The sequence below is a fragment of the Amphiura filiformis genome, chromosome 13, assembly GCF_039555335.1.
Source record: "Amphiura filiformis chromosome 13, Afil_fr2py, whole genome shotgun sequence".
Lineage (NCBI taxonomy): Eukaryota > Metazoa > Echinodermata > Ophiuroidea > Amphilepidida > Amphiuridae > Amphiura > Amphiura filiformis.
Window position 1 is genome coordinate 50,868,386 of NC_092640.1, and position 25,875 is coordinate 50,894,260.

The 25,875-nt window shown below is 36.3% G+C and overlaps 1 protein-coding gene across 2 annotated transcripts in view; it reads right to left on the reverse strand.

Annotated features, from left to right (window-relative positions):
* Positions 1 to 240: 240 nt before the first annotated feature.
* The window catches only part of LOC140168491 (uncharacterized), a 63,238-nt gene continuing 37,603 nt past the window's right edge, over positions 241 to 25,875 (reverse strand). The window contains exon 13 of one of the 2 annotated variants that reach the window (XM_072191891.1): positions 241 to 1,885. In XM_072191891.1, coding sequence (XP_072047992.1) covers positions 1,787 to 1,885 — 99 coding nt within the window. In that variant the 3' untranslated portion in view covers positions 241 to 1,786. The remainder of the gene's footprint in view (positions 1,886 to 25,875) is intronic. The other variant, XM_072191892.1, reaches the window with a different exon arrangement.

Here is a 25,875-nt window from a genome sequence, read left to right on the forward strand (position 1 = left end):
TTCAAATTGGACTTGCAAGGGTCTTTGGGTGACAGATCAAATGGAAAAATAGGGGTCTTTGGGTGACAGAGCATGGACAGAGCATGTGTTAAGTAAAAAAAAATATGGGGTCTTTGGGTGACAGCGATGCTGAAAAAGGGGTCTTAACAGCCCTACATACGCGTCACCTCCAAAGTTGGAGTGCCCCCGGCATTGAACTCTGTAAAGCGAAAGTTTCATTTTTAGTTTCACATGGCAATGCATTACTACTTACATGTATGTAGGCCTACATAAGTACATTCATGGGTGACAATAAAATTCATAATACAATTGGATTTGAACTTCTCACCAGACAACATAGTGAATATATAGTTATTGAAAACAAAAATCTACTGACTATACAGGATTCGAACATGGGACCTTTGGTGTACCAGTTCAATGCATGTTCTACTAAATGAGCGAGTGAATCAGCTGGGGAGAGAGCAGATTATATTAAAAAGCACACATAAAAGACACTTTTCGCTAAACCCTTCAATTTCAGAAATATTTGTAAAAGTTGAATACCTCTTTCTATGCTTCTTGGATGAGAAAATGTTACAGCATCTGGATCAAAAAAAAAAATACTGGACTCATTTTGAGCTTTCTTTTGTGAGTCATCAGTCCGACTCATTTTTTTTAAATACAGGGTCTTTACTGACACAGTAAAATGATGGCAATGAGTCAAAGATATAGTGACTCACTTCATAATAAGTTAACTCATTTCATCATGAAAGATGACTCAAGATTGCCTTTTGACTTGCTTTCAATTTTAATGAGTCAAATCTGAAATTGAAAATGAAGCAGATTTTCATGTGTCTGCCATTTTGTTTTGTGTCGATTTGATTGACTGCAGTGAGTCATTTGAAGTGAGTAAAGATACTCATTTAACTACTTTTTGAGTCAATTGACTCAATAGTGATGATTCAAAGGACTCAACAAATGTCGAAGACTGTCACAATTTGATGCTATTTACATGTACCATCAAATTATAACTGCTTAGGGTCCAAGATTACAGTAGACCGAAGCCACATGAATGTGTTGTGCAACATACACCCAAATTGACCAAATTGGTCACTTTTCAGGGAAAAATGTAAACATTTACTCAAAGAAGGTCCAAGTTTTTAACAAAGTGACCACTTTTTCATGTTTTAAAGGAGGATTTCGTGATCCTAGCATCCTCTTTTTATGACATTTTTCAGTACATATCCACGAAAAAAGCCTATTCCCAAAATTTCAGTTGATTCCGATTTTGCGTTTGCGAGTTATGCATGATTATGTGTATTACACTGCTCCATAGACAATGCGTTGTAATTTCGTTCTGGTGCACCAGAACAAAATTCAAATTTCATGATATCTTTGCAAAACGAATTAATCAGCAAGAAATATTTTGTACATAAACATTATGTAGCCAGAGGTTTCCAGTGATATAAAAATCTCAACTTTTTTTGAGAAAAGTGGGGGGATAAGGCTGTGGATCACGAAATGCCCCTTTAAAAACCGTTCAAACTAACCTGAAAAGATCAATATTTAAGAGGTTAGGTTAAGTCCACTATTTTGCATGTAAACAAATTTGTTCATGAAAAAGTTGCCTTTTGGAATCCAAAAATAACCTTATATAAAAAAATTACAAGTCCTTTATCATGATGCACAAATCTGATAATTAACTTCACATGTCATTGTCCTTATTCTGCTTAATCTGGTCACACATGCTGTAATACTTTCAATTTTAGTCCAACACTTAAGTTTAAGTACAATAAAGCTGGATGATCTAAGCATCTGGGGTGTGTATCTGTGCAGCTGTCCCACCAAAGTATTTCAGTTCCACTTCTGGGCTTGAAAGACATGGACTTGAGCTAAGCCGAACCCTCTGAAACAGACAAAGTAAAAACAAAACAAGAAAATAAATTGGGTGTCCCACAAAATCAGGGCTGTTTAATCAGGCATTTTTTTTTGAGATTTTTGAAATACACAAAAAAAATCATCCTGCAATTGTCTAAATTTGCCAGGGTCAGCATTCATTTTGTCCCGGGGGGGGGCACTTAGTTCAAATGACCATACGGGATGTGCCGCTAATATGGGTAGCATTTTCGCCTTTTGGTATATCAATGACCCTTTTCTAAGCCAATTTTGCATCAATCTAGCCAAAATTTTGATTTGTTTCAAAAAAAAAAAAAAAAATTGGAAAATTTGTAAAAACTAAGACAATTTGGGTTAAATTTGGCCGATTTTTTTTTTTTTTTTGTTTATCAATGGGTCCAAATTTCTTGAAAAATTAGTATATTTATGGGTCCACTTTCAAATTCTCACCGGCACGTCCCTACCAAAATCAAACTTGACTACCCCGGGCATTTTGAACAGGATTTGTTTTTAAAATCTGATTTCGTCTTGCCCATAGAACAGGGTTTATGTTTTTTTGTCACCTTATAGACAAGTGTGTGATGGTAGCAGATATATAGTTCCAGCTTTAAATGGACTATTCAGTTGAAATCAAACTCCCCTGTGGAAGATTTTGGAAATATCTTCCACAGGAGGAGTATGTTTTTCAAATGTAATTTGTCAGGGTTAATCATTTTGAAATCCATACTCCCCTGTATTATGGCTTTACCTTTATCTTCCACAACTGGAGTGTGAGTATTTCAAATGGACGTTACCCAATTGTCTATTCTATTCAAAACTTATACTCCCTCTGTGGAAGACTTTATCAAATCTTCCACAGGGGTAGTGTGGATTTTAATTGGAATAGCCTCAGTATTATGGCTATAGTTTCTCTTGAGACCACTTTGCTTGCATGGAATTTTGCAACATAATGTCAAAGCTAACACATTAGTGGTGTTCACATTTTGAGTTACACCGGGCGTTAAAAAAAACATTGATAAAAATTCCACAAATATTTTTGCTACTCCTACTGCATGTCCACACCTAGCCTACTCCTAGCACTACGCCGACCAGTTCCACCAAGCATTCACTTCTGGTCGGTGTAAACATCTGTTGCCACTTCCAGTGTTTCCGTGACCTTTTTCAACCACACAATATGTAATGTCTTAGTTCCTACCAACAAAAGGTCAAACTTACACCAGGTGCCAGGAGTCAGGAGTAAATCGTCGGACCTACGCCTGGCGGAACTTTACACTGCCACTACTCCTACCGCTACTCCTTGCGCCGACCAAGTTCCGCCGGGCGTATGTCCGACAATGTGAACAAAACTATTGACATATGTAACTTCACACCCAGTAAAGATTTTCCACATTTTTCTAAGCTTTTGAAGCTTATATAAGACAACCTGTGATGTGGCTTTTGATCATGTTGATACTAAAATATATAGCTTTTGCTGTTGACACATTTACAAGAAACCTGCCAAGTGAGTAATGTGAGGAATGAGACAGCTTTAAAAAAATATTTGTGGCCAACAAAAGTAGGTTTCTGATCCATATTTTACCTCACCACATCATATTGAAAACCTATTATTGAACATTTTCTATCTACCATTAACATATGGGGTAAATGGGAGTTAAATTTGGGGTGTACAAAACATGTACTTGATCTTTAGGGGCTGTACAATTATTATGTCAATTCCCAGGGTAAACTTCAAAATGTCCTGCCAAAAATGCCCCCCCCCCCTTGGTATGCCAATAAATATTGCCCATCCCCTTTCGAATATAATAGAATTATAGAATATAAAACAGCATAGAGTGGGCCAGGCCCGTACGCAGGATTTTTTTTTGAGGGGGTGCTGATTTTGAAAAAGTGGACTTTTTTGCCAAGGAGGGGGGGGGGGGCAATTTTGTAAAAACTTGTAAAAAACCTGATTTTTTTATCGCTACGCTTGCAAATTCTGAAATTTTGGGACTTTTTGTACACTTTGGCAAATTTGGGTGGGTGCGACCGCACCCCCCTGCGTACGGGCCTGGGGTGGACTCATAGAAGAGAAGAGAATAAAAAAATGGAAAGTACAAGACAAAACAAAATACCATATCATAACCTCACATAAAATGGTCTAAAACATGCCTCACAATCACTAATTTTTTGCTCTTGATTTATCTAAACCTCAAATCGTCATCAGCATCACATACTGTTGTACCTCAAAGGGCTGCCTTGGGTAATTTTTATCATCATTGTTGTATTTCATATTGTAATTTATACATCAGCATGCCTCTTTTATGAATGAACATGAGATTAAGTAACATGCGATAACACCTCAAAATTATTTTAAAAGTTAATTTTACAGTGAATCTCATCACAATTAGCAAAATAATTTTAAAAATCCCACAATTAAGGCAGCCTTTTGAGATACAACAGTGTGTGATGCAGACAACTTTAAAATAGGAAGTGGAAAACACTACCACAATCAACTTATCACCCGACCTACATTTCTTTGGCAGAAGATGTTCATTTTACCACAATTTTATCAAAAATCTGCACACTTTTTGATGAGAAATGACATATTTAGACTAGTAGGGCACAACCTGTGAGTATTCCTCCCAGCTTTTCAATTCCCAAACAAACAGTAATGGCACGCTATACTGGGCTATTACTGTTGATACCGATACACCCCTGTCAAAGATATGACAGTAATCTCCCACACAGGGAGTGTGAATTTCAAATGGGGATTACCTGAATGGGCAACTCCATCTGAAATCTACACGCCCTTTGTGGATGTTTAAGGTCATGTCTTCCATAGGGGGTGTATGGTTAAAACTAGAATAGCTATGATGTTTTGATCAGGGATTCCTCTCTGTTAAAATTAGGGAATCCACAATTTACAAACAATCAGGCTCAGTACTTGTAATACCTAAAACCTCTGCTTATATCAGAAGTGCAGTAAAACATGTATACCAGAGATGGGTGCACCTAATAAAATCTAAAGGCTAAATTATGAGCAGTTTAGTTGGAAAAACTGCTTATGTGTTAACACTTATCCATAGGCCTATTCTCAATCATCTGAGAAAGGCTGTGATTAATTTAGTTTGGTCGACCAAAATTGCAAAACTGTGACCCAAACTGACATTACCACCAAAACACCAATTGGGCACTTCTTTACTTTAGGTGCTAGGACCAGTGGCAGCACCAGGAATTTTGTCAATGGGGGTATTATTTTGGGGAGGGGGGGGGGTGGCAAATTAAATTTCAGGGGGGACAAAATCAAAAAATTTTGCTCAAAATATGGACATTTCTGTCATTTTGGCCTTTAACTGGGGGGGGGGGGGGCAAAACAAAAAAGGGAGGAATGGGCTATAACACTGGCAATGAAAGTCAAATTTTAATGTTCTGTCATTTTTGGAAATAAGGGCCAAAAACATGCATTTTAGGTTGTTTTTGTACTATCAATCAAGCCCAAAGACTAATTTCCAGGCTAATTTCAAGTTGCGCATTCTAATTATTAGCAAACACATTTTTAAATCTTTTTCATAACCGTTTATCAAAGCAAAAGTAACGTAACTTATTAAAATTGTTAGCCTACACTCTTTTTTGAATGCTTAGACTTGTGCAAAGTTTAAGAATTTTGTGACAAAAGAAAACATGCAAAATTGCATGTTATTGACCTATTTCCCTCAAATTGTGCAAATGTTAAAATGTTACTTTTATTGCCATTTAAGATTAAGATTTATCTATGTTTCATTCAGCAAAACAGGATAATATAAAATTAGTGTTGCATTTTTCTGGAATAGGGAGTAGTGTGATTACTGAATGTGACAAACTTGAGGGCAGTATCACCATATTCCAACCCTTCATTGCATGTCTATGGCATGCAATTTAAAATCAGGCAAATCACAAATTCTTTCAGCGACTCTCGGAATACTCAGGAGGGAAACTTAAGACAAAGCCTGGCATGTGACTTCCTCAATGTGTTCTACAGGGGATTCATTGTCTACTCCCATTAGTTTGAGAATAAAGGTTCTGCAATTTTTTTGTGTGTGTGGAATAAATCTGATATAATATGTGACACAATCTGGTCCATGGGGGCCAAAGAAGGCATTTTTTAAAATTGAGTTACTGTAATTATTACATTGTACTTACAATAGGCTATCACATACTGAAAACACTAAAGGCCTAGTATACTTGGTTCTAAAGTTATGAACTTTTTTGACGTCTATTTTTTTATGAATTTTATTGTTTTTTACTCCATATTTTTACCTAATATCTCAGCTTCAAATTTGTCGACTTTGGCCCCTATGGACCAGATCGAGTCGCATATTAGGTTTTCAATCAATGTGTACTTCACCATAATTTGTTTATTTTGAAAAAAAATGTATTTTGGTTAAGCTCTCAATGCATTACACCATTCAGCAATGGACTGGTCCAGAGTCGCACACAGTTTCATTGACAGTATCGATCTATGTTCACTAAGCGTGACTTTTGCATTCAGGCCAATTTCGATAGGGTCCTTTTCACTCTGCATATAATGCATACTTTAACGTATATAACCCAACATTTAAATGTTATGTTTTGAATAAAACTCAAATTGTTTACAACACGTTTATAACGTTTTTTACATTTTTGTGTTTGCTGTAACAGACATGCACAAACGTTTTGACTCTTGAGAATTTGGATTTGACTCTAGGAAAATTAGGAATTTCCTAACTCTTTGGTGTTTTACCATTGCCATTAGAGATATTTAGGAAAAACATGATTGATTACATGGTTTTAGATCAAAAATGTAATTTGGCAAGTTGATATGCTGGCAGCAAAATTGTAAACACAGCCGGTCCAAGCTGAAACAGTGGACCAGTTGATAAAACAAGTTTTAAAGTGCAAGCTCTGTTCTGGTACTTATTTGAAATACAAGAGGAATTACAAATTTCCTGATAATGATTGGCATTTCATGAGCAGTGCCTTGAAAATCACGGTGCACCCTCCCTGTAGGGGGACAGGGCCTTAGCAAAAATTTGACAAGCACCTGTCATTTTCACCAAAACTTCCTGTCCAAAATTTGACCTGAAAACCTAACCCAGACATCTGCACCCTCTGTTCAAATAGCTATTGATATTGCCTTGGTTTATTATCTTGGTCTTATTTTGAAACATTCAGCATCTGTCAGAGGTGCATGTCCCAAGCACAAACTGTCCGTCCAAAGTAACAGGTGGATGGGTGGCTGGTTTAAAGGGAGAGTTGTGTTTTAGACCTGATAGAGCTGCCCGGGATGAAATTGGACGAAACAAGCTTAGCTACCAATGCAGAGCTGTCAACATTGGAATATATAAATGCTGAAGATTTCTGCGCAATGTAAAAAAAGCTTATGATGTGGCGCGAGAGTGCCTAGGGCAGCGGCCCTTGCGTGGGATCAGCGCCACCGAAAGTTCCTGGATGTTAGCTTTTTGAGACCCTTACAAATGCCTTTCCAAGGCTACTCAACCATTGTTTTTTTGCAAAAGGACAGGACAGTGGGCATATAATTGATTTTGTTTTGATTTTTTAGCCAGATGGCTGTAAATGCAGAAGATTTAGCTACATGGCTGCAAATGCAGAAGATTTAATATGTTTTGCAGAAGACAGAAGATTGTCAGCAAATGAGGAAGTCTTCTGCAGGATCAAGAAGGGTTGATAGCTCAAAGACCTGGACGGAGAAGCATGACCCCGGGATCGACCTTGCATTCAAACAGTAATTTGCAGTGGTCAATTTCAAGTGCTTTGCTCAAGTGGTCAATTAGTTTGGTCACAGATTACATTGATTGTAACTGGACTAGAAGTTATTACCAATTATAACAATAGCATCGAGTACCTGCAATTTACAAGATCGATTTGCTCATGATCATCTCAATTATCTGGTTTATGAATGTGACCTTTTCATTCTTCATTGATTCCATGGGATGATGATGTTAAAAACACAGCCCCATTATGTATTCGTCTAGCTTGATCATCCGACCTGCAAAACCTGCAGGTCTGATTGTAGGGGCTGTTAAATCTTGTCACCAACTTGAAAGTCAAGAAGACAGTCTCTTTGCTCACTTCAACATTGAGCCATGGTATTATACAGTATTACCTGTTGTTGATTTCTGAGTCTTGATGTCTTACAAAGTGTCACAAATTGTGGACCAGTGTAACATTAACATTTTACAATTTGAGTTCAGGCCCATGAAAATTGTCACAGAATTAGAGGAGAACCGGGGCTCGACATTGATACAGGCACGGATCAAAAATTCCCTTGGAATGCCCTTGATGCAATCGTTGTCATGCAAGCACGGCATGGATGATGGGCGTATTTGAGAGACGCACTTAAGTCAGCTGTGTACTCTAGACATTGTTTCTTTTGCAAAATTGAGTTTTTTTGATATGTTTGTACTTTGTTATGTTTTTATAAATACAAGGAATGAAAATCCAGATTTGTAAACTCCAACTGCAGTATCTTAAGGATTTTATTTCACTATTCCACTCGGGTTTGAAATTGCAAAGGAAAGAAAATCTTTGTTGTAACAGCAGGGTACACGCGCAACAACGCATCGCGCAATTTGTTAACGCACAAATACGCTTACGCATACGCCGACGCTTATCTGCATCGTGGCGCATCTTATGGAAACACCACGGAAGCACAAAAACCTAGTGGTCAAATGGCTCCGTTTTAGCTGATAAAATGTGGGTTTTTCAAGTTCTTTCCCGATTTAAATATCAAGTTATGAATGGATTTCGCTCAAACTTCTCAAGGGGCCGTGGATTTACCCGATGTTTAAGTAATGTAAGGTAGAAAAATAAAAACTGCCGCATTCTCCTGCGAGATTCGATGAAAGTGCAAAATGTGAGCACTTTAAACTTCAACGCCATTATTTCAATGTTCATTTTCTCGGTAAAATGACGATTTAGGTACTACGATAACTCAATAAATACAGCATCTATAGGTAAGCAAATATGATCATCGTAAAAAGCATGATCGACTCAAGAAACGGTTTTCTCATTTTTTATATTTTGGTCTATTTCGATTTTAGGCATCATTTTGTGCAAATGGGCTATTCCAGATAAAACATGCACCCCCCCTATAGAGGGCAACGGAAATCCAGATTTTTTGGTGGTCTGTGGGGCTCGGAATTCCAGCCTATTCTACTTATGCTGTTCCAAATTCCAGCCTATTCTGCCTATGCTTGGCGCAAAATTTCCAGATTTTCCCACCGTTTTGTTAGTCTGAAGGCATAGAGGGTGTTGGAATTCCAGGTTTATTGTGTTTATCCTTGGTTGGATTTCAGACTTTTTGCCTCTGGTCAACAAAATTTCCAGATTTTTCCACCGTTTTGTTAGTCTGAAGGCATAGAGGGTGTTGGAATTCCAGGTTTATTGTGTTTATCCTTGGTTGGATTTCCAGACTTTTTTGCCTCTGGTCAACAAAATAATCCATATTTTTGTCCATTGAGTTGCTGGAATTCCAGATGGTTTTGTTAGTAATTTGTCAGGATTTCCAGCCTTTTGTGCTATTAGATATCAGGAATTCCATTCTCTTCCAGTTCAATGCAATTTGTCATTATGTATGTGCATATGTAATGTATGTTGGGGTGTTTTCTCCCACCGCCACCCCACAAGTTGGTGGTGGGTACTAGTTATAATCATCATGATTGACAGTCCAAGTGACCATGACAACCAACATTCTTGTTGAGTAAGCCTTAATTATTAGTAGGAAAGAAAAAGAGCAAGGTACACCAACTTGACGGAAAACAAGTCGCAGGGTGGCGAATCAGACCCCTCCCCTACTCAGTTGACAGATATGTTGTGACAAAATTTACAATTTGCATCTCCCTTTTGGTCTATTTTAGACCAAAATTAACCCTAGATTGGCCCATTTAGTATTAAAATGCCAAATTGCTGTACTTTGCGTGCAATCTTGGTAAAGCCATTTGAGTGAGTAGATCTGCAACAATCATGTTGCCTTGCCCACAGGACCATCAAAAGGCAAACCCGGCCATATACCAGGTATATGATATACACATTTTAGGCTATTCTAGTTGAAAGACATACACCCTGTATGGAAGACATTACTTTAGTCTCTCACACAGGGGTGTAGATTTCAAATGGAGTCACCCCCAAGAAAATGGTTGCCCTGAAAATAAGCTGTTTCTTTACTCAATTAATGAAAGTTTCATTGAGTAAAGAAACAGCTTAAAACAAAATACACTACCTTAAAGGAAGGTGACCTGATATATTTGGAAAATCAAATTCTTTAAAACTTATGTATAATATGAAATGTCATCCCTTTCAAGCACTCATGCAAAAAGAACATGTAAATGTTTTTTTTGTCAATATGCCTAATTCCTAATGGAATTACGGACATTTATACAGCATGATATTGGTAGTGTTTTTATTAATGATAATCATCATGATCATGTAATATATTGATTTCAAGTGAAAGGCCCTATTTTTCTCATAAACATATTGAGATTAGAAGTTCCAACTCAGTGTATTTCTGAAGATATCATCAAAAAACTGCCTAATTAGTCTCAAATTAATCAAATTAAACTAATTAATTTTGACAGTTTTTTGATGATTTCTACGGAAATATAACGATTTGGAACGCCAAATGTCAATATCCCGGGGTCAATATGTTTATGAGAAAAATATGAGCTTTCATCTGATACCAAAATCAGCATTTTGATGAGGTAACTGAGTGGAGGATGAGATTGTCAACCAGGTTACCCACTAAAACAAGTTCACAGAAAAAGCGCACTTGGCGAGGGTTTTATTTTTAGCGGATTTCATGAATGGAGTTCCATCCATGAAATTAACACCTCACGAATACTAGTATATATAATAATGTATTACAAGTATAGGGCAAGACTAAGCATCGCGAAAATAACAATTGCAAAAATGATTCTGTACTGAACTCCAAATCGCAAAAATAACTGTACGCGAAAATTACCACTTAAACAGTAATTATAGTAGGAGCAATTATTACGTAATTGTTTGTTCATGGTACATTGCACACATAGATAGTGCATAGTGCACACACACTTCCATCCATGCAGTACAAAGTGTTATCTGTTTTCAAATTTACTGTGTGCTTTTAGAATATTTTTAGCAGATTTGGGTATTAAAAACAAATCAATCCATCGTGGCTTGGGGTTTTAATAACAAGTTTAATTTTCGGAATTGATTGATTTTCAATGATGGATACAAATTAAGTTTAGCGTCAGTTTTTGTTAATATTTAGTTAAGTTTTATAAAATGTTGCAAATTAAAAAAAATAATAGTATCAAAGGCCACGAAAAAACCCTTCTCTACGGGCCCAACCGATCTGGAATTTGTGTTTTTGAGAATTAAAAAACCCATTTATTTTGCTTAAATCATAGAAAATATGTTTGTAAAAATTCTTCAGATTTTGGTGATATTTTAGCGTAATTTCAAGATAGCCTCTCTGTAGAAAAACAGTACAAAAAACACACGACCCTATACTTGAAGTTGAAAGGTCCGCCCGTAGAATAGGGTGGGTTTTTCTTTTTTGTCGCCAAAAATACAATAAATAACATGACACCAAAAACAGAAATTTTGACAATAATAGTTTTTTTCTGATCATTTTAATGTAAATTTTGACCAAAGTATCAGTAAATTATGATATAGCGAGATTACACATAAATATAAAATTTGAAAGAGGGACTCTTTGGTTTATATCAAATGATGCTCCCCGTCTAAAAAATCCGGACATTGGTTTTTTTTTGCATGTTTTGCATTTGGAAAATGTTCCATTACAAACCAAATGTCAGATGAATTTGTCTCTATGGATAGGCTTCTGAGGGATAGGCCTATATGAATCCAATATCATACTAGCTAAAACTACTGTTCTTTGAATGGAACAAAATGCAGATGTTCAATCGAAATGCATCTTCTCTGATGTTATGCAAAATATAGTAATATCAAATATCATCCCTTTTATTCACGGGATGTGATTAATTAGCATATTATAAATTTGATGAGGAATTTTAATATTTATATGCCATTGGGTTTTGTGTAGGGGATGGAGAAAAAAAACTTTGATTGATAATGCCATTAAAATATTAAGATACCCTGCATCTCGTTTCTACTAGGCTTTATTTAATTAACTCATTAAGTTTTGCTTTTGTAAAACCTACAATGTTCTTAGCACATCTAAAATTCTCCTGCATGCTGGTTGAACATAAAAAGGTTGAATAACACATGGAGATTAAAAAACGTAAGTAAACAAAATCAAATCTGGTAATTTGCAAAACTTTAACCACAGAGCAGTACATGTATGTGTAACAGAACAAGATCTTGTTCATGGTTGTTTGTTTAACCATGGATAAAGATAATTATGCTCTTCAAACACATTAAAGGTTCCATGACTTGGCAAACAAAGTTATACACACTTGTGTTTATAATACATGCAGTCTTCACAGTCACTCCAGGCTATGTTTTGGATGGGGGGGGGGGGTCTGCTTGATCAGCAGAAGAGATATTTCTCCCATCTTCTGGTATTACAGTAAAGCTATCATTTGCTGCATATTTTGCACAAATTTGTACTTCTTACATGATTGTAGTTGCCCAATGCTATCTGAAATACCATGTAAAGGACTAAACCTCCAAAGTAAAATTTAGAGTTTTTATAATAAAACTGGGATCCCCAAAGCTCCACAGTTAAGCGGCTAAGTCGGTTTTTACTTTTTACCTCATTATTTTCGGCTTAGTTAAAACTGAGACTAGTAAACTTGAGACTGTTGGTTTACTAGTCTCAGGTTAAAATGATCAGAAGACCCCCTTGACAGATAAAGTGTTACTAGTACATGTAGTAGTAATATTATGTAATCATAGTAATTTTTGACAAAAAAGAAGAACAAAATTAAAATGTTACCAAAATCGTACATTATGTCTTTTATCATCAATCTCCAAAATAGGAAAGATAAGTGGTATATGGTAAAACCAAATTTATCGAACGTAATCAAAACAATAAAATTATTATTTGGCCAAAACAACAACAACAAACAAACATTTTATTGTCCCTGTCCTTTTGAGGGATTCTGATTTTCGCCAGCTAAGAGCTGGCTATCTAATTTGTTTGATAAAGAGATTACGGGCGGGGTACTAGCATTGGTTTAAATTACTTAGCGGAAATTTTTATGGTGAAAATATATGTAAGACATGTTATTCGATTTGTAAGAAAAGGAAAGTATGTTTTCCGTTTCAACGAATGAAAAGCAGTGAGAATTTCAAAAGTTATGGTTTGAAGGAAATATGACATTAAAAGTTATATGCCAGGCCTATAATAGTTTCCACAGCATGTCAACGAAAGAACATGATAGTATCCTTGTTATCAGGCATTCTTAGATTTACATTTTCAGACCTCCTGGAGATCAGCACAGCATGAGATGTGTGTATTGATAACATGATTAAAACCTTTATGGACGTAAAAGTCAAAGTAAAAATATCCTATATCCTGTACCGTATCGTTTTATGGATAAAAATGACTCAAAATGTAATTTATTAAATAATTGATATCTTAAACATCAGTTTTGTCTTTTCAACGGGAAAAATTCGATGTAATTTCAGGGCCTATTTTTGATATGGGTATAATTTATATACATGTAGGCCTATTGAACAATATCAGTCTTTATACATTTTATAATGTGATATGCATAAATTGCGAATTAATATATAAATTAATATAAAATTAATGTGCATGTATAAGGCAAGTAGGATGACAGTTTTTAGCCAATTAACTAAATACTGCAGTGTATTTCTTTATATTAATAATGAGCAAGGCAGAAAAGACAAAAAGACAGAACAATTTGGAGTACGTCAGTCCATGTCAAATCAACCAATTTTCTGAAAAGTTCCCAGGTGACCCTCTCAGATTTTGATGAAATTCCATCAGAATATTCTCTTGTGGCCACAATGAACCCATATAAAAATTTGGCTTCATAGGCCATGTCGTTTTTGAGAAATGGCCCTTTGAAGTTTGGCCCGGACCCCCCCCCCTTTTTGGCACTCGCCAGTGTCATTGGTGATTTTTACCAACTTTGGTGGCTCATAACTTCTTGTTCTGAACAGATATAAAGCTGCAATCTTGGATTCTAGCTAACCTTATGTCATAGTTTCAGAATCTGGCTCTAAATTTCAGATATCTGCTTTCCTTTTTAAGTTATGAGCACCCAAAGTTGGTCATTTATTCAACCGCAAGTGAGATGTTGTCATTTTGGGGGTCCCCTGGTGCCAAAAATATGTGGTCATATGCCTCAAATGTCATAGATACATTGTCTATAGGTACATATCTAAGCCCACAAGCAAGTTTGAGCAAATCAAACCATTAATGGAGGAATGGGCGGTATCCGAAGTTGGGTTCGGGTGACAATTTGCTGGAGACCCCCCCTCTTTCTGACCAGTGGTTGACCATGTTGACAGTTGAAACATGAATTGAAATTTACAGCCCTGCAACATACTCATGAGACCTACCTAGAAACAAAAATTCAGCTTTGGTACTCAACTCCATCATAGTTAGATGGCAGCTTGAAAATAGGGTGGAAAACCTACTATTTCTTGTCTAAGGGTGTTGAATTCAGCAACCATGACAACAAAATCATTTATTCAACCGCAAGTGAGATGTTGTCATTTTGGGGGTCCCCTGGTGCCAAAAATATGTGGTCATATGCCTCAAATGTCATAGATACATTGTCTATAGGTACATATCTAAGCCCACAAGCAAGTTTGAGCAAATCAAACCATTAATGGAGGAATGGGCGGTATCCGAAGTTGGGTTCGGGTGAAAATTTGCTGGAGACCCCCCCTCTTTCTGACCAGTGGTTGACCATGTTGACAGTTGAAACATGAATTGAAATTTACAGCCCTGCAACATACTCATGAGACCTACCTAGAAACAAAAATTCAGCTTTGGTACTCAACTCCATCATAGTTAGATGGCAGCTTGAAAATAGGGTGGAAAACCTACTATTTCTTGTCTAAGGGTGTTGAATTCAGCAACCATGACAACAAAATCAGCAAAATTTGACCAAGTTTTTTTCACAAGTGTCATATGAAATTTGTTCTGGGTGTGTTTTAGAGGCTAATAAACACATCTAGAGTGGTCCGGAATCTACGACCCAAAAATATGCATATATACTTAGTAAAATTTTGCATATTTTGTTGCCATGGTTGCCGAATTCAACACCCTTAGACAAGAAATAACAGGTTTTTCTCCCTATTTTCAAGAGCCATATAACTATGATGGAGTTGAGTACCAAAGCTGAATTTTTGTTTCTAGGTAGGTCTCATAAGTATGTTTCAGGGCTGTAAATTTCAATTCATGTTTCAACTGTCAACATGGTCAACCATTGGTCAGAAAGAGGGGGGTCTCCAGCAAATTTTCACCCGAACCCAACGGATACCGCCTATTCCTCCATTAATGGTTTGATTTGCTCAAACTTGCTTGTGGGCTTAGATAGGTACCTATAGACAATGTATCTATGACATTTGAGTCATATGACCACATATTTTTGGCACCAGGGACCCCCAAATGACAAAATAACACTTATGGTTGAATAAATGACCAACTTTGAGTGCTCATAACTTTAAACGGAAAGCAGATATCTGAAATTAAGAGCCAGATTCTAAAAATATGACATAAGGTTAGCTAGAATGCAACATTGCAGCTTTATATCTGTTCAGAACAAGAAGTTATAAGCTACCGAAGTTGGTAAAAATCACCAATGACACTCGTGAGTGCCAAAAAGGGGGTTCTGGGCCAAACTTCAAAGGGCCATTTCTCAAAAACGACATGGCCTGTGAGGCCAATTTTTTGTATGGGTTCATTATGGCCACAAAAGATTATTCTGATGGAATTTCATCAAAATCTGAGAGGGTCACCTGGGGACCCCTGGTTGATTTGATATGGAGATACTTAATTAATTGAAGAATTGACAGGAAGTTATAGGAGTTAATGTTTGTTCAATTACACGGTTGACGATGAAAATGCAATGCGAACACTACCTGGTTTGGTGGACTGTCATGAAACATGATGGATCATAAAAAAGATTGATCCTAAAAATGCCTTCCACCCAAACTAATTACAAGACCTCTTCTGCATTGAAGCTGGCTTTCCCTTTAAAAAGGAATTTTATCTTCTTCTTTTATTTCTTGCATAAAAGTGGAAAATTAAAGTTAACATACGGTATTGGCAACATAATTTGCTTCCTCCTCTTAATGATCAATTTTGCATTGTAGAAAAAATAAAAATAAAAAAGTTCTCCTCTTTTTTAATTTTTTTTTCTGTCAGTGTAGTTTTTAGCTGTGGGCCTACTATGGAGTGCAGTCTGAAGTGTAGAGGTGTATCTTACTGACTTGCTTTTAATACTGACTTTCTAACCTTTTATAATTTTATAATATATAGTTACCCCTTTGGCTCTAAAATCATAATTGCAAGACTCTGAATTTGTAGAGCTATATAGTTAGTATAGACCCTACCGAATTCTGGCCACTCGTCCTTTATATTTAAATAAAAGTCTCCCCTCCATAAAGTACCACGGGGCAATTAGCAAAATAATACCATAACACAGGTGATAAGTGTGAATGGTTGTGGAATCGAACTAGAGAAATAGCCCTCTGTCACTTAGAACTTAAAACCAACATGTCTGCCATTTCAATTGTTATCCATTCCAGATGAGTTTCCAGATGAGTAAGAAAAATGTAATGCTAATTTATTGCACATGCTGAGGAAGCCTGATTACCTTTTAAAATAGCTGAGTGGGAGGGTTTTCAATGAAATATTTTTTCACGGCAGTGAAATGATGCCACTTGCCCCCACATCTCATATTACTATTTAGCCCTTAAACCCGGCAAAGTGTCTACTCAGTGTAGGAATTTTTTAGCCTTTTTTTATAAATATGTTTGCAATTGGCTTATAGCCGTCTCATGCTGCCAATACACATACCCGATTGGTTAATCAAACTAGCAGGTCATGATCAGGCCTAATCACAAAGTAAACATATCATCTGTATAGAAAACTATGCAGCAGGCGACTTCAGAAAAAGTTCAATATAACTACATTGCATAAAACTAAGCCCATTATCTATAGATAATTGGTTAAATGTTTATTGACTCTTGTAATAACCCATGTGTAGGCCTATAAACCTGTATAATATTGGTGTTCATAATAGCAGGACTATGAGACAAATATCCCTGACCCTGACAAAAGCTAGCAAGAGCAAATGGCTGTGTAATTTGTTTACTTTAGTGATAAGGCATCTTGCATACATGTACAATTTTCTTCGTAGTTTATAGCCAAATTTGTTTCCTGTAGGTGGCTTAATAAAAATTCCTTTAAAAAAGGAATGGGCGACCAATGTGAGCTTGGTCGTGACGCGTGATGTGTTGAATTTCATGGTGTTTAGATTTGGTATTATTATCTCATGAAACCCGGTGACACCTCATTATAGAAATCAGACTTGTTGATTAGAGTCACGCGGTAGCCGTGACCAGCAAGTTTTAAAAAAAAAGACTGATAAAGAAGACTAATAACAGATGCTCCCGCGAGACTATATTTACACCTAACATTAAAACACTTGACTTCTATTGTTCGATGTTATTTTTTAGCTGGGTACAAAATGCATCTAAAACCATGCTAAATGTTATTTACAGTCCCAGGTGTAATATCTTGACAACTCATTAATTCAAAAAGGGCCACCAATCCTACAGTCAATCATTGTTCGTAATAAACAAATATTTTTGCTTCCATTTCACGCGGTATTTCATAGCGAAAATTAGTGGCAAATCATACTGATCCAGAATTTTTAGACACTGCTACAGGTCTACCTGGTTATCACCTTCACACTACTTTTTCAGATTCACTTCCAATTATACCCTAGCAATTTCTGACATACCGTACATACAAATTCCGAACCCCATTCGCCAAAAAATCAAGTTTTTCACAATTCTTTTGTTCTTTTCGGACGACAAATCAATTCATATAATAAATATTGTACATCGACACGCTATTTCACAGCCGAGACCATGGACTAATGGTTAAAGTATTGGACTCCTATTCCGGGGACTCGAGTTCGAAATCAGATGACCAACTTAATTTTTCAATATTTTATTAAATAATAATTTTCAATATTTTATTTAGAGGTTAATAACTGCGCATCGGTTATTTGGAGGGCATTGTGGGGCTCATCCCGAGGGGCGCAGCCATATAATAGCAGCCGACGTTCTTTTTGATCTTTTAACTTTACAAAATAACACAAAATTTTCCTCAAAAGTTTGTAAAAATAAACAATTCTTACATCTTCCCTTTCAAACAAAACGACCAATAACAAAAGTGCGTATCAGAATCTGTGCAAATATGGTAGCGCGCAATCCAAATACGGCAGCCAGCGCAGCATAGCTCGTTGGACGCTGTACGGGCGCATACGCAGAAGTCAATTGTGTGCGACATTGGAACAATTACGCATTTTGCGGTCAATTGTGAGATATTAATGACCTCGATTTGCGTTCGCGTTTTCACAAATAATAAAATATGATTGGATCGCACGCATCGCGTTTATTAATGAGGTTATGAATAAACATTCATAACCTCATTAATAACTTTTGTTATTGGTCGTTTTGTTTTAGCCTGATCGATTTTGGGAAAGGGAAGATGTAAAAATTGTTTATTTTACAAACTTTGAGGAAAATTTTGTGTTATTTTGTAAAGTTAAAAGATCAAAGTGACGGGTATGAATGAGGTTAATAACTTTGCATCGGTTATATATCGGGCATTGTGAAAAATCTAAACATTTTGCTTTGGACCTCGGAATATCCCTCAGGGCTGCGCCCCTCGGGATATTCCTCGGTTCCAAAGGCAAAATGTTTAGATTTTTCACAATGCCCTCCAAATAACCGATGCGCAGTTATTAACCTCTAAATAATTTTATTGTCATTAATCAAGGATAACACAATTTTAATCATCCAGTGCTATTATGATATTTTTTTTTTTAAATCAAAGCAAGATGTTTGATTCTCAGGGATATTATTTATTATATTAAGGTGGCTGTGTACTCTCAGACATGCATGTAGTAAAAGTGCAATAACTTTGTAATTATTCGCGCAAAACATATAAAAGTATACATATTTATGAAGGCAAGACATCAATAAATCTTAATATAAATACAGATTTGGGGTAAAAACAACAATTTTGAAGAAAATCACAAAAAAGTGAGTTTTTGGCAATATTTGTTAGGTACATCATAACAAAAAACACTCTTTCCAAAATATTTTATTTTGTTTTAGCTCAATCTTGAGGCTCCATTCCAAAAACGTTTTTTTTATTTTTTTGATATTGGCCTTATTTTTTGAGATATTGACCATATAGGCATCAAAATGAACTTATTAAAATTCAAAAACGCCTATTTGCACAAAATGATGCCCAAAATCGGAAATAGACCAAAATATAAAAAAATGAGAAAACAGTTTCTTGAGTCGATCATGCCTTTTACGATGATCATATTTGCTTACCTATAGATGTTGTATTTATTGAATTATCGTGTACCTAAATCGTCATTTTACCGAGAAAATGAACATTGAAATAATGGCCGTTGAAGTTTAAAGTGGTCACATTTTGCACTTTCATCGAATCTCACAGGAGAATGCGACAGTTTTCGCTTTTTGTAACTTATATTACGTGAACATCTTGTTAATCTACAGCCCCTTGAGAAGTTTGAGCGAAATCCATTCATAACTTGACATTTAAATCGGGGGAAAGAACTTGAAAAAACCAACATTTTATCAGCTAAAACGGAGCCATATGACGTCTAGGTTTTTGTGAAATCAGTGCTTCCGTGGTGTTTCCATAAGATGCGCAGCGCATGCAGATAAGCGTCGGCGTGATCGTCAGCGTATTTGTGCGTTAACAAATTGCGCGCGACACATAACGCGATGAGTTGTTGCCGCGCGTGTACCTTGCTGGTACCATAAAGATTTTCTTTCCTTTTCAATTTCAAACACGAGTGGAATAGTGAAATAAAATCCTTAAAATATTGCAGTTGGAGTTTACAAATCTGGATTTTCATTCCTAAAATTTATAAAAAACATAACAAGGTACAAACGTATCATAAAAACTCAATTTTGAGAAAGAAACAATGGCTAGAGTACACAGCCGCGTTAAGGGCCTATTTAAAAAGAACCTATGTATAGTGCAGCAGCTAGCAGAACAAATAATAAAAGAAATCTTTTTTATTTATTTATTTATTTAAATCTGAATAACACAAGAAACTAGATCAGGTTACCAATATTTTTCTCATTTTTAGTTCTGTCCTACCACGGGGTGATTCGCATGATTAATAGGACAATATGTGATATGTATGAATGGTTGTTGAATCAATCTAGAGACCTGTCCCTCTGTCATCTTCAGCTGTCGTAGAACTGTATTCCAACATGACTGTCATTTCAATTGTTATACTGTTCCGGCTGGTTTATTGCATACACTCTATAGGTGTGAAAAATTATTGTTCCACTAGTATGGAAGGTCAGCAGGGACAAAAACGTATCCAAAAGAGACAACCAAATATGGAAGACCATTAAAGTCATACGCACAGACAAATTAGCAAAGCGGCAAAAATACCCAAATGCCTATTGAAAGGAGGACTGACCCCACCACAGACACACGGAACCCCGATAGAGAGCAGGGCCTGAAAAATGAGAGAAATTAAAACCACAAACTGCGAAAGACCACCAACAACCGCCGCTCAATAGAGACATCCAGCTAGATTGCCCGCTTGAGGGCCAAAAAACCACACACAGCTGTAAGTATAGTTATCCAACGAGCTTAAACTATAAATTAACCCCGATAGAGGGTAGGGCATGAAGAATGAGGAAATCAAAACCACAAACAGCGAAAGACCGCCAACAACCACCGCTTAATAGGGAAATCCAACTAGATCTATGAATCTAAATAACTATCAACCGCGAAATTTGGGTATCCAACTAGATTGCCCCGCAGGGCTACAAAGAACCACACACCGCGAAGTATAGTTATCCAACAAGCTTAAACTATAAATTAACATCCGATAGAGGCTAGGGCATGAAGAATGAGGCAAATTAAAACTGCAAACCGCGAAAGACCGCCAACAACCGCCGCTTAATAGGGAAATCCAACTATATTGCCCCGCAGGGCTACAAAGAACTATCAACCGCGAAATTTGGATATCCAACTAGATTGCCCCGAAAAGAAACAAAAACCACAATCATTAAAACATAATTATCTTGCTAGTTCACTGGCATCGTCAACATTGGGTATGTGTTGTTCATATTTACATTTTCGTAGTTGCCTTGAATAATTGAAGTATATTAAAATGTATATGTATCCCTTTTAACATTACAGTCACGCGGTAGCTGTGTCCAGCAAGTTTAAAAATAAACGGCTGATAAAGTTTTATTAAATTATTTACTGTCATAAATCAAGGATAACATAACTTCAAACATCTGTTTTTCGTTTTATTCGTTTTATGGAGTACTTCAGTAACCCGATGACTTTCCAAGCTTAGAGCTGCTTGGCTACATTCATAAAAGAAGAAAATCCACCAAAAAAGCGTTGACAACGTAAAAGAAAGCAGCAAGTTAAAAAGCCCCCACCTCGGCTCACTTTTTGAAACTTGGTCCCATTTTGAATATCAACAGCAAATCGGTGTTTTTAACGTTTAAACAATAGCATCATTGCCATTAACATGCCTACTTGTTATTCGTTTAATTCAATCATTGTCATGAACTTAATAATTATTATAAAACAAAACATATATAGGATATATTTGCCAAGAACAACATAATAACTTTTCTGATCGTTCAAGAATTCTAACAACTTAATATCGCATCGGCACATTAAAGATACATAACACAACTGGAAATGTTTTAAGTTGATAATTATGACAAAGTTTAAATCAGTATCTTTTACAAATGGGACCAAGTTTCAAAAAGTGAGCCGAGGTGGGGGCTTTTTTAACTTGCTGCTTTCTTTACGTTGTCAACGTTTTTTTGGTGGATAGGTTATAAGAGGGGATAGCCTTTTCCAGGCACGAATTGGGCCATATATAAAGAAAGTTTTGCTACTTTGCGACACAATAAAAACCCTGAATGCAAAATGAGATCCTTTGTTTTTCAGAGTCAAGACACATGTATCATTATTAAGCCTCATATCACTTATTTATTGTCGAATAAGTGCAGAGTAGGTTAAATATGAATATTAAATGTTAGACCAAAGTAGCTCAAAGTACATGTACTATACACCTGATCCGTGAACTTGTTTTTTTTAAAGACAAATTCTTGTTTGTGTAAAAACTGAAGCATCATATGTGTAAAAGAATATTTGAATATTAACTGTAGCCTACATCATATATAACGATTTGTGATACCCAATCATGCTTCAATTTATGTGGTTTAGGAAGCAGAGAATTTTATTTCAATTTTATATACGCCAAAATATTTTCTGAATAATAAAAATTAACACTGAATTGATGGCGGAAATTTTATGTAAAATTTACGTAGGTCCCCACTAAAGATTAATGTTTCGTCTTTATGGGAATTTTATCTTTTAATATCTGAAAGGACTTTGGGGACCTACGTGGACTTTTACTATAAATTGCAAAAATCCAGACAGTCTTACAAGAAAAATGGTAGGCTGACTAGGCTCCCTACCTTGCAGAGCATGTGCGTGCACAAAATCAATTGTGTATGTATCATAGGCCCCTCGTATTGTCTGTATGCGCCTGAGAATTCAACAATATTAATAATGGTAGCTCTACACATTAATGTTTTTAAGCAGATAAAATTCCAAAATAACCAGTACGTTTTCTGTCTTTGCTTGTCACATGGTATGTTGAAGTAATTGAAGTTGTGATTATATGTTCAAATTTTCAAGATGGCCCCAACAAGTCAGTTGGCTGAGCGGTAAAGGCGCTGGTAATATGTCGATACTGTATACATGATAGCGGTGCAGCGTGGGTTCGAGCCCCACCTCTGCCGAACTAAATTTCCTTTTTTATATATTATGTTAGGGAAATGTGGCTGGGAGAATTTATGTATGACGAAGAGTGGTGTGGGTCTATAGGTTCATCCCCTGCAATGGTGATCCCCAGCTTGACTTGGGTCTTCACTCTTCATTCTAGCTTGTGCAAAGATTTTGTTTTTAGAGGCCTATACATTTTTTTAAACAGCATCACACTCACTCCCACAGCCCACACTCCCACACAGCACACACAACGCATGCGCATCATAGAAATAATATAGACATATGATATCCCTATTAAATATTTTGAGCTCAAAATGTAGAAATATACACTTTGAGCTCATCTTATAATAATAGCTATACAACAGGGCAAGGAAAGAAATAGACAGGTGTCAATTATAAAAACCTTGAATATATTTACATAAACAAAGTCAAGTAAAACGCAAGTGTGGACAACTCAGCTTGGTCGTGTTTACTCAAGAAAACTCAAGAAACTTGCAAATTTTAGAAAAGAAGTTGCATTATGTTCAAATACTAGCATTTGTGAGTCAAGTTATTTATTTTTGATAACAATAAAAGGACCATTTCCTCTATCTTCCCAATCTGGGTGTTAAATTGATATACCTAGATTTGGAAGACGATTACTTTATTCATGTCGTATTTTATTCATACATAACATGTCGTATGTATACGGACGTTGAAACTTTAAAAAGTAACAGTCCCCAACGAATTTAGATATGAGCTCTTACTTCGCTTTGATCGTCCACTCCTCAATCAGGGAATTCCCTTTTAACAAAGGAGCACCTGCATAGTACATGGTACTGCAGCAATTAGCAAGCACCCTCGGCGCGACAAGATCGCACTCGTTCTACTTGCTGTCGCTTCATGTATTTATCATGTAGCCTATTATAAATCTATTTCATTCAAATACAGGTATATATTTAATATAAAAACAACATTTGAGGCTTTAGGTATTTTAGTCTCAGCTCAAACCAAAGTAAGAAAGTTTGAATTCTTTATGTACCGTAAACGTTTGCCTAATGGCGCACATGGGCTCCTTTGCCTTGGGGTAAATTTCATATACAAAGAGAGAGCTACCTCCTCTAAAAATCACAACAAGAATTCAGGGTATGTGCCCTTATTTGCTGGTGGGATTTTTGTGGGAGGGCACTTTAAGTTCGTGTCTAAAATACCAGTTATATCAAGTGGGCCCATAGCGCCATTACTAGGCGAACGTTCTACGGTATTACCATTGACAATACAACAATATTCGAGTTGTAAAGTAGGGAAAAAGATCTAGGCCTCAAGAAAGAAAGAACAGGATTAAATAAAGAATAATTAAGGACATAAAGAAAGAATTTTGCCCTAATGAATTTTTAGAAAGAGCTGAAGCAAGAAACTGAGTTTCACAATACAATCTTTTTATAGTTCGAAATGTGTGCTGCCGACAGAGTAGGCGTCCCTTTGTGTGGTTCAGTTCATGGACCTAAAGACCCAGTTTAACAAAAATGTTAAAATTATGTTACGCCCAGCCCTCGAATTAAGGATCTGAAGGGGCACGGCAACTTTTTTAGGGCAAGTTGATAATTGCCTTGGATTTTCACTCAAAAGGCAAGGCAGCACGGTAGTTTGTAATATTTCAAGAGGGCATCATGGCAACTGTTTAAAATTTGAGAAGGGCACCAAGGCAATTTCTCAAAAGTGAAGAAAACACACACAAACAGTCTGATAGATGATTTTATAATGAAGGGTCAGGGCTGGGGCACCGACGGCATTTTCATTAGAGGGCACGGCAAGTGACTGCTTTGGGTAAAGGACATATTGTGAGGGCATTACGGCAGTGGGGATGGGCACCCACGGCAAAATGCCATGGGTGCCGTGGGTTAATTCGAGGGCTGGTTACGCCAATCAAACATTTTTTAGGCCTAATATAGAAACTAGTAGGCCTACATACCACACATTGTTATTGAAAACCCGTAAGGAGAACAGCAACCCTTCACAAAAGAGAAGCTTAATTTTAGTGGTTACCTAGGATTCCAACACCAGTGGCGTGCGCAAAGGGGACAGGGGGATGTGCCCCCCCCCTCCCCACTTTTGTCAAAAAGTTCGGGAAATAATGCACCCAATCGGGGAAACTGGGGAATTAGTTATTAAATTTTAAAACAGTCAGAGAATCGAGACCCCTGTCCCCGACTTTGAAAACCTGCGTACGTTACTGCTAAACACATGCCTGGGCCTATATTATACATGTAAAACATCATAGATGACTTTGAATAAATGCAGATAAAGCCAATATAATGAAACCTTTAGAACAATAAACACCTATACAAGCCTAAATAACTCTAAAAACCCTAACATGGAATTCCAGACTTTTTGGTAGTCAATTGAAAAATTCCAACTTATTTGTGTAATTTTAGATACCCTCTATAGAGGCGTATGGAATTCAGATTTTTTTGGTAAGTCAATTGAAAATTCCAACTTTTTTTAATTATTTTTAAAACCCTCTATACCCCTCCATGGAATTCCAGACTTTTTTGCTAGTCAATTGAAAAATTCCAACTTTTTATTTGGATATTTTTAGAAACCCTTTATAGAGGGCGATGGAATTCCAGATTTTTTTGGGTAAGTCAATTGAAAATTCCAACTTTTTTTTGACAATTTAAAAAACCCTCTATACCCCTCCATGGATTTCCAGATTTTACATGCACTAAACAGGGCCGAAATCCAGGTTTCTTCCTCAAGTATGCTTTGGAATTCCAGACATTTTAGGAAAAAAAATTTTTGCCCTCTATAGGGGGGGGTGCATGTTTTATCTGGAATAGCCCAATAGGCATTTGTGAATTTTAAAAAGTTCAATTCGATGCCTTATATGGTCAATATCTAAAAAAATAAGGCCAATGTCGAAAAAATAAAAAAAAACGTTTTTGGAATGGAGCCTCAAGATTGAGCTAAAAACAAAATAAAATATTTTG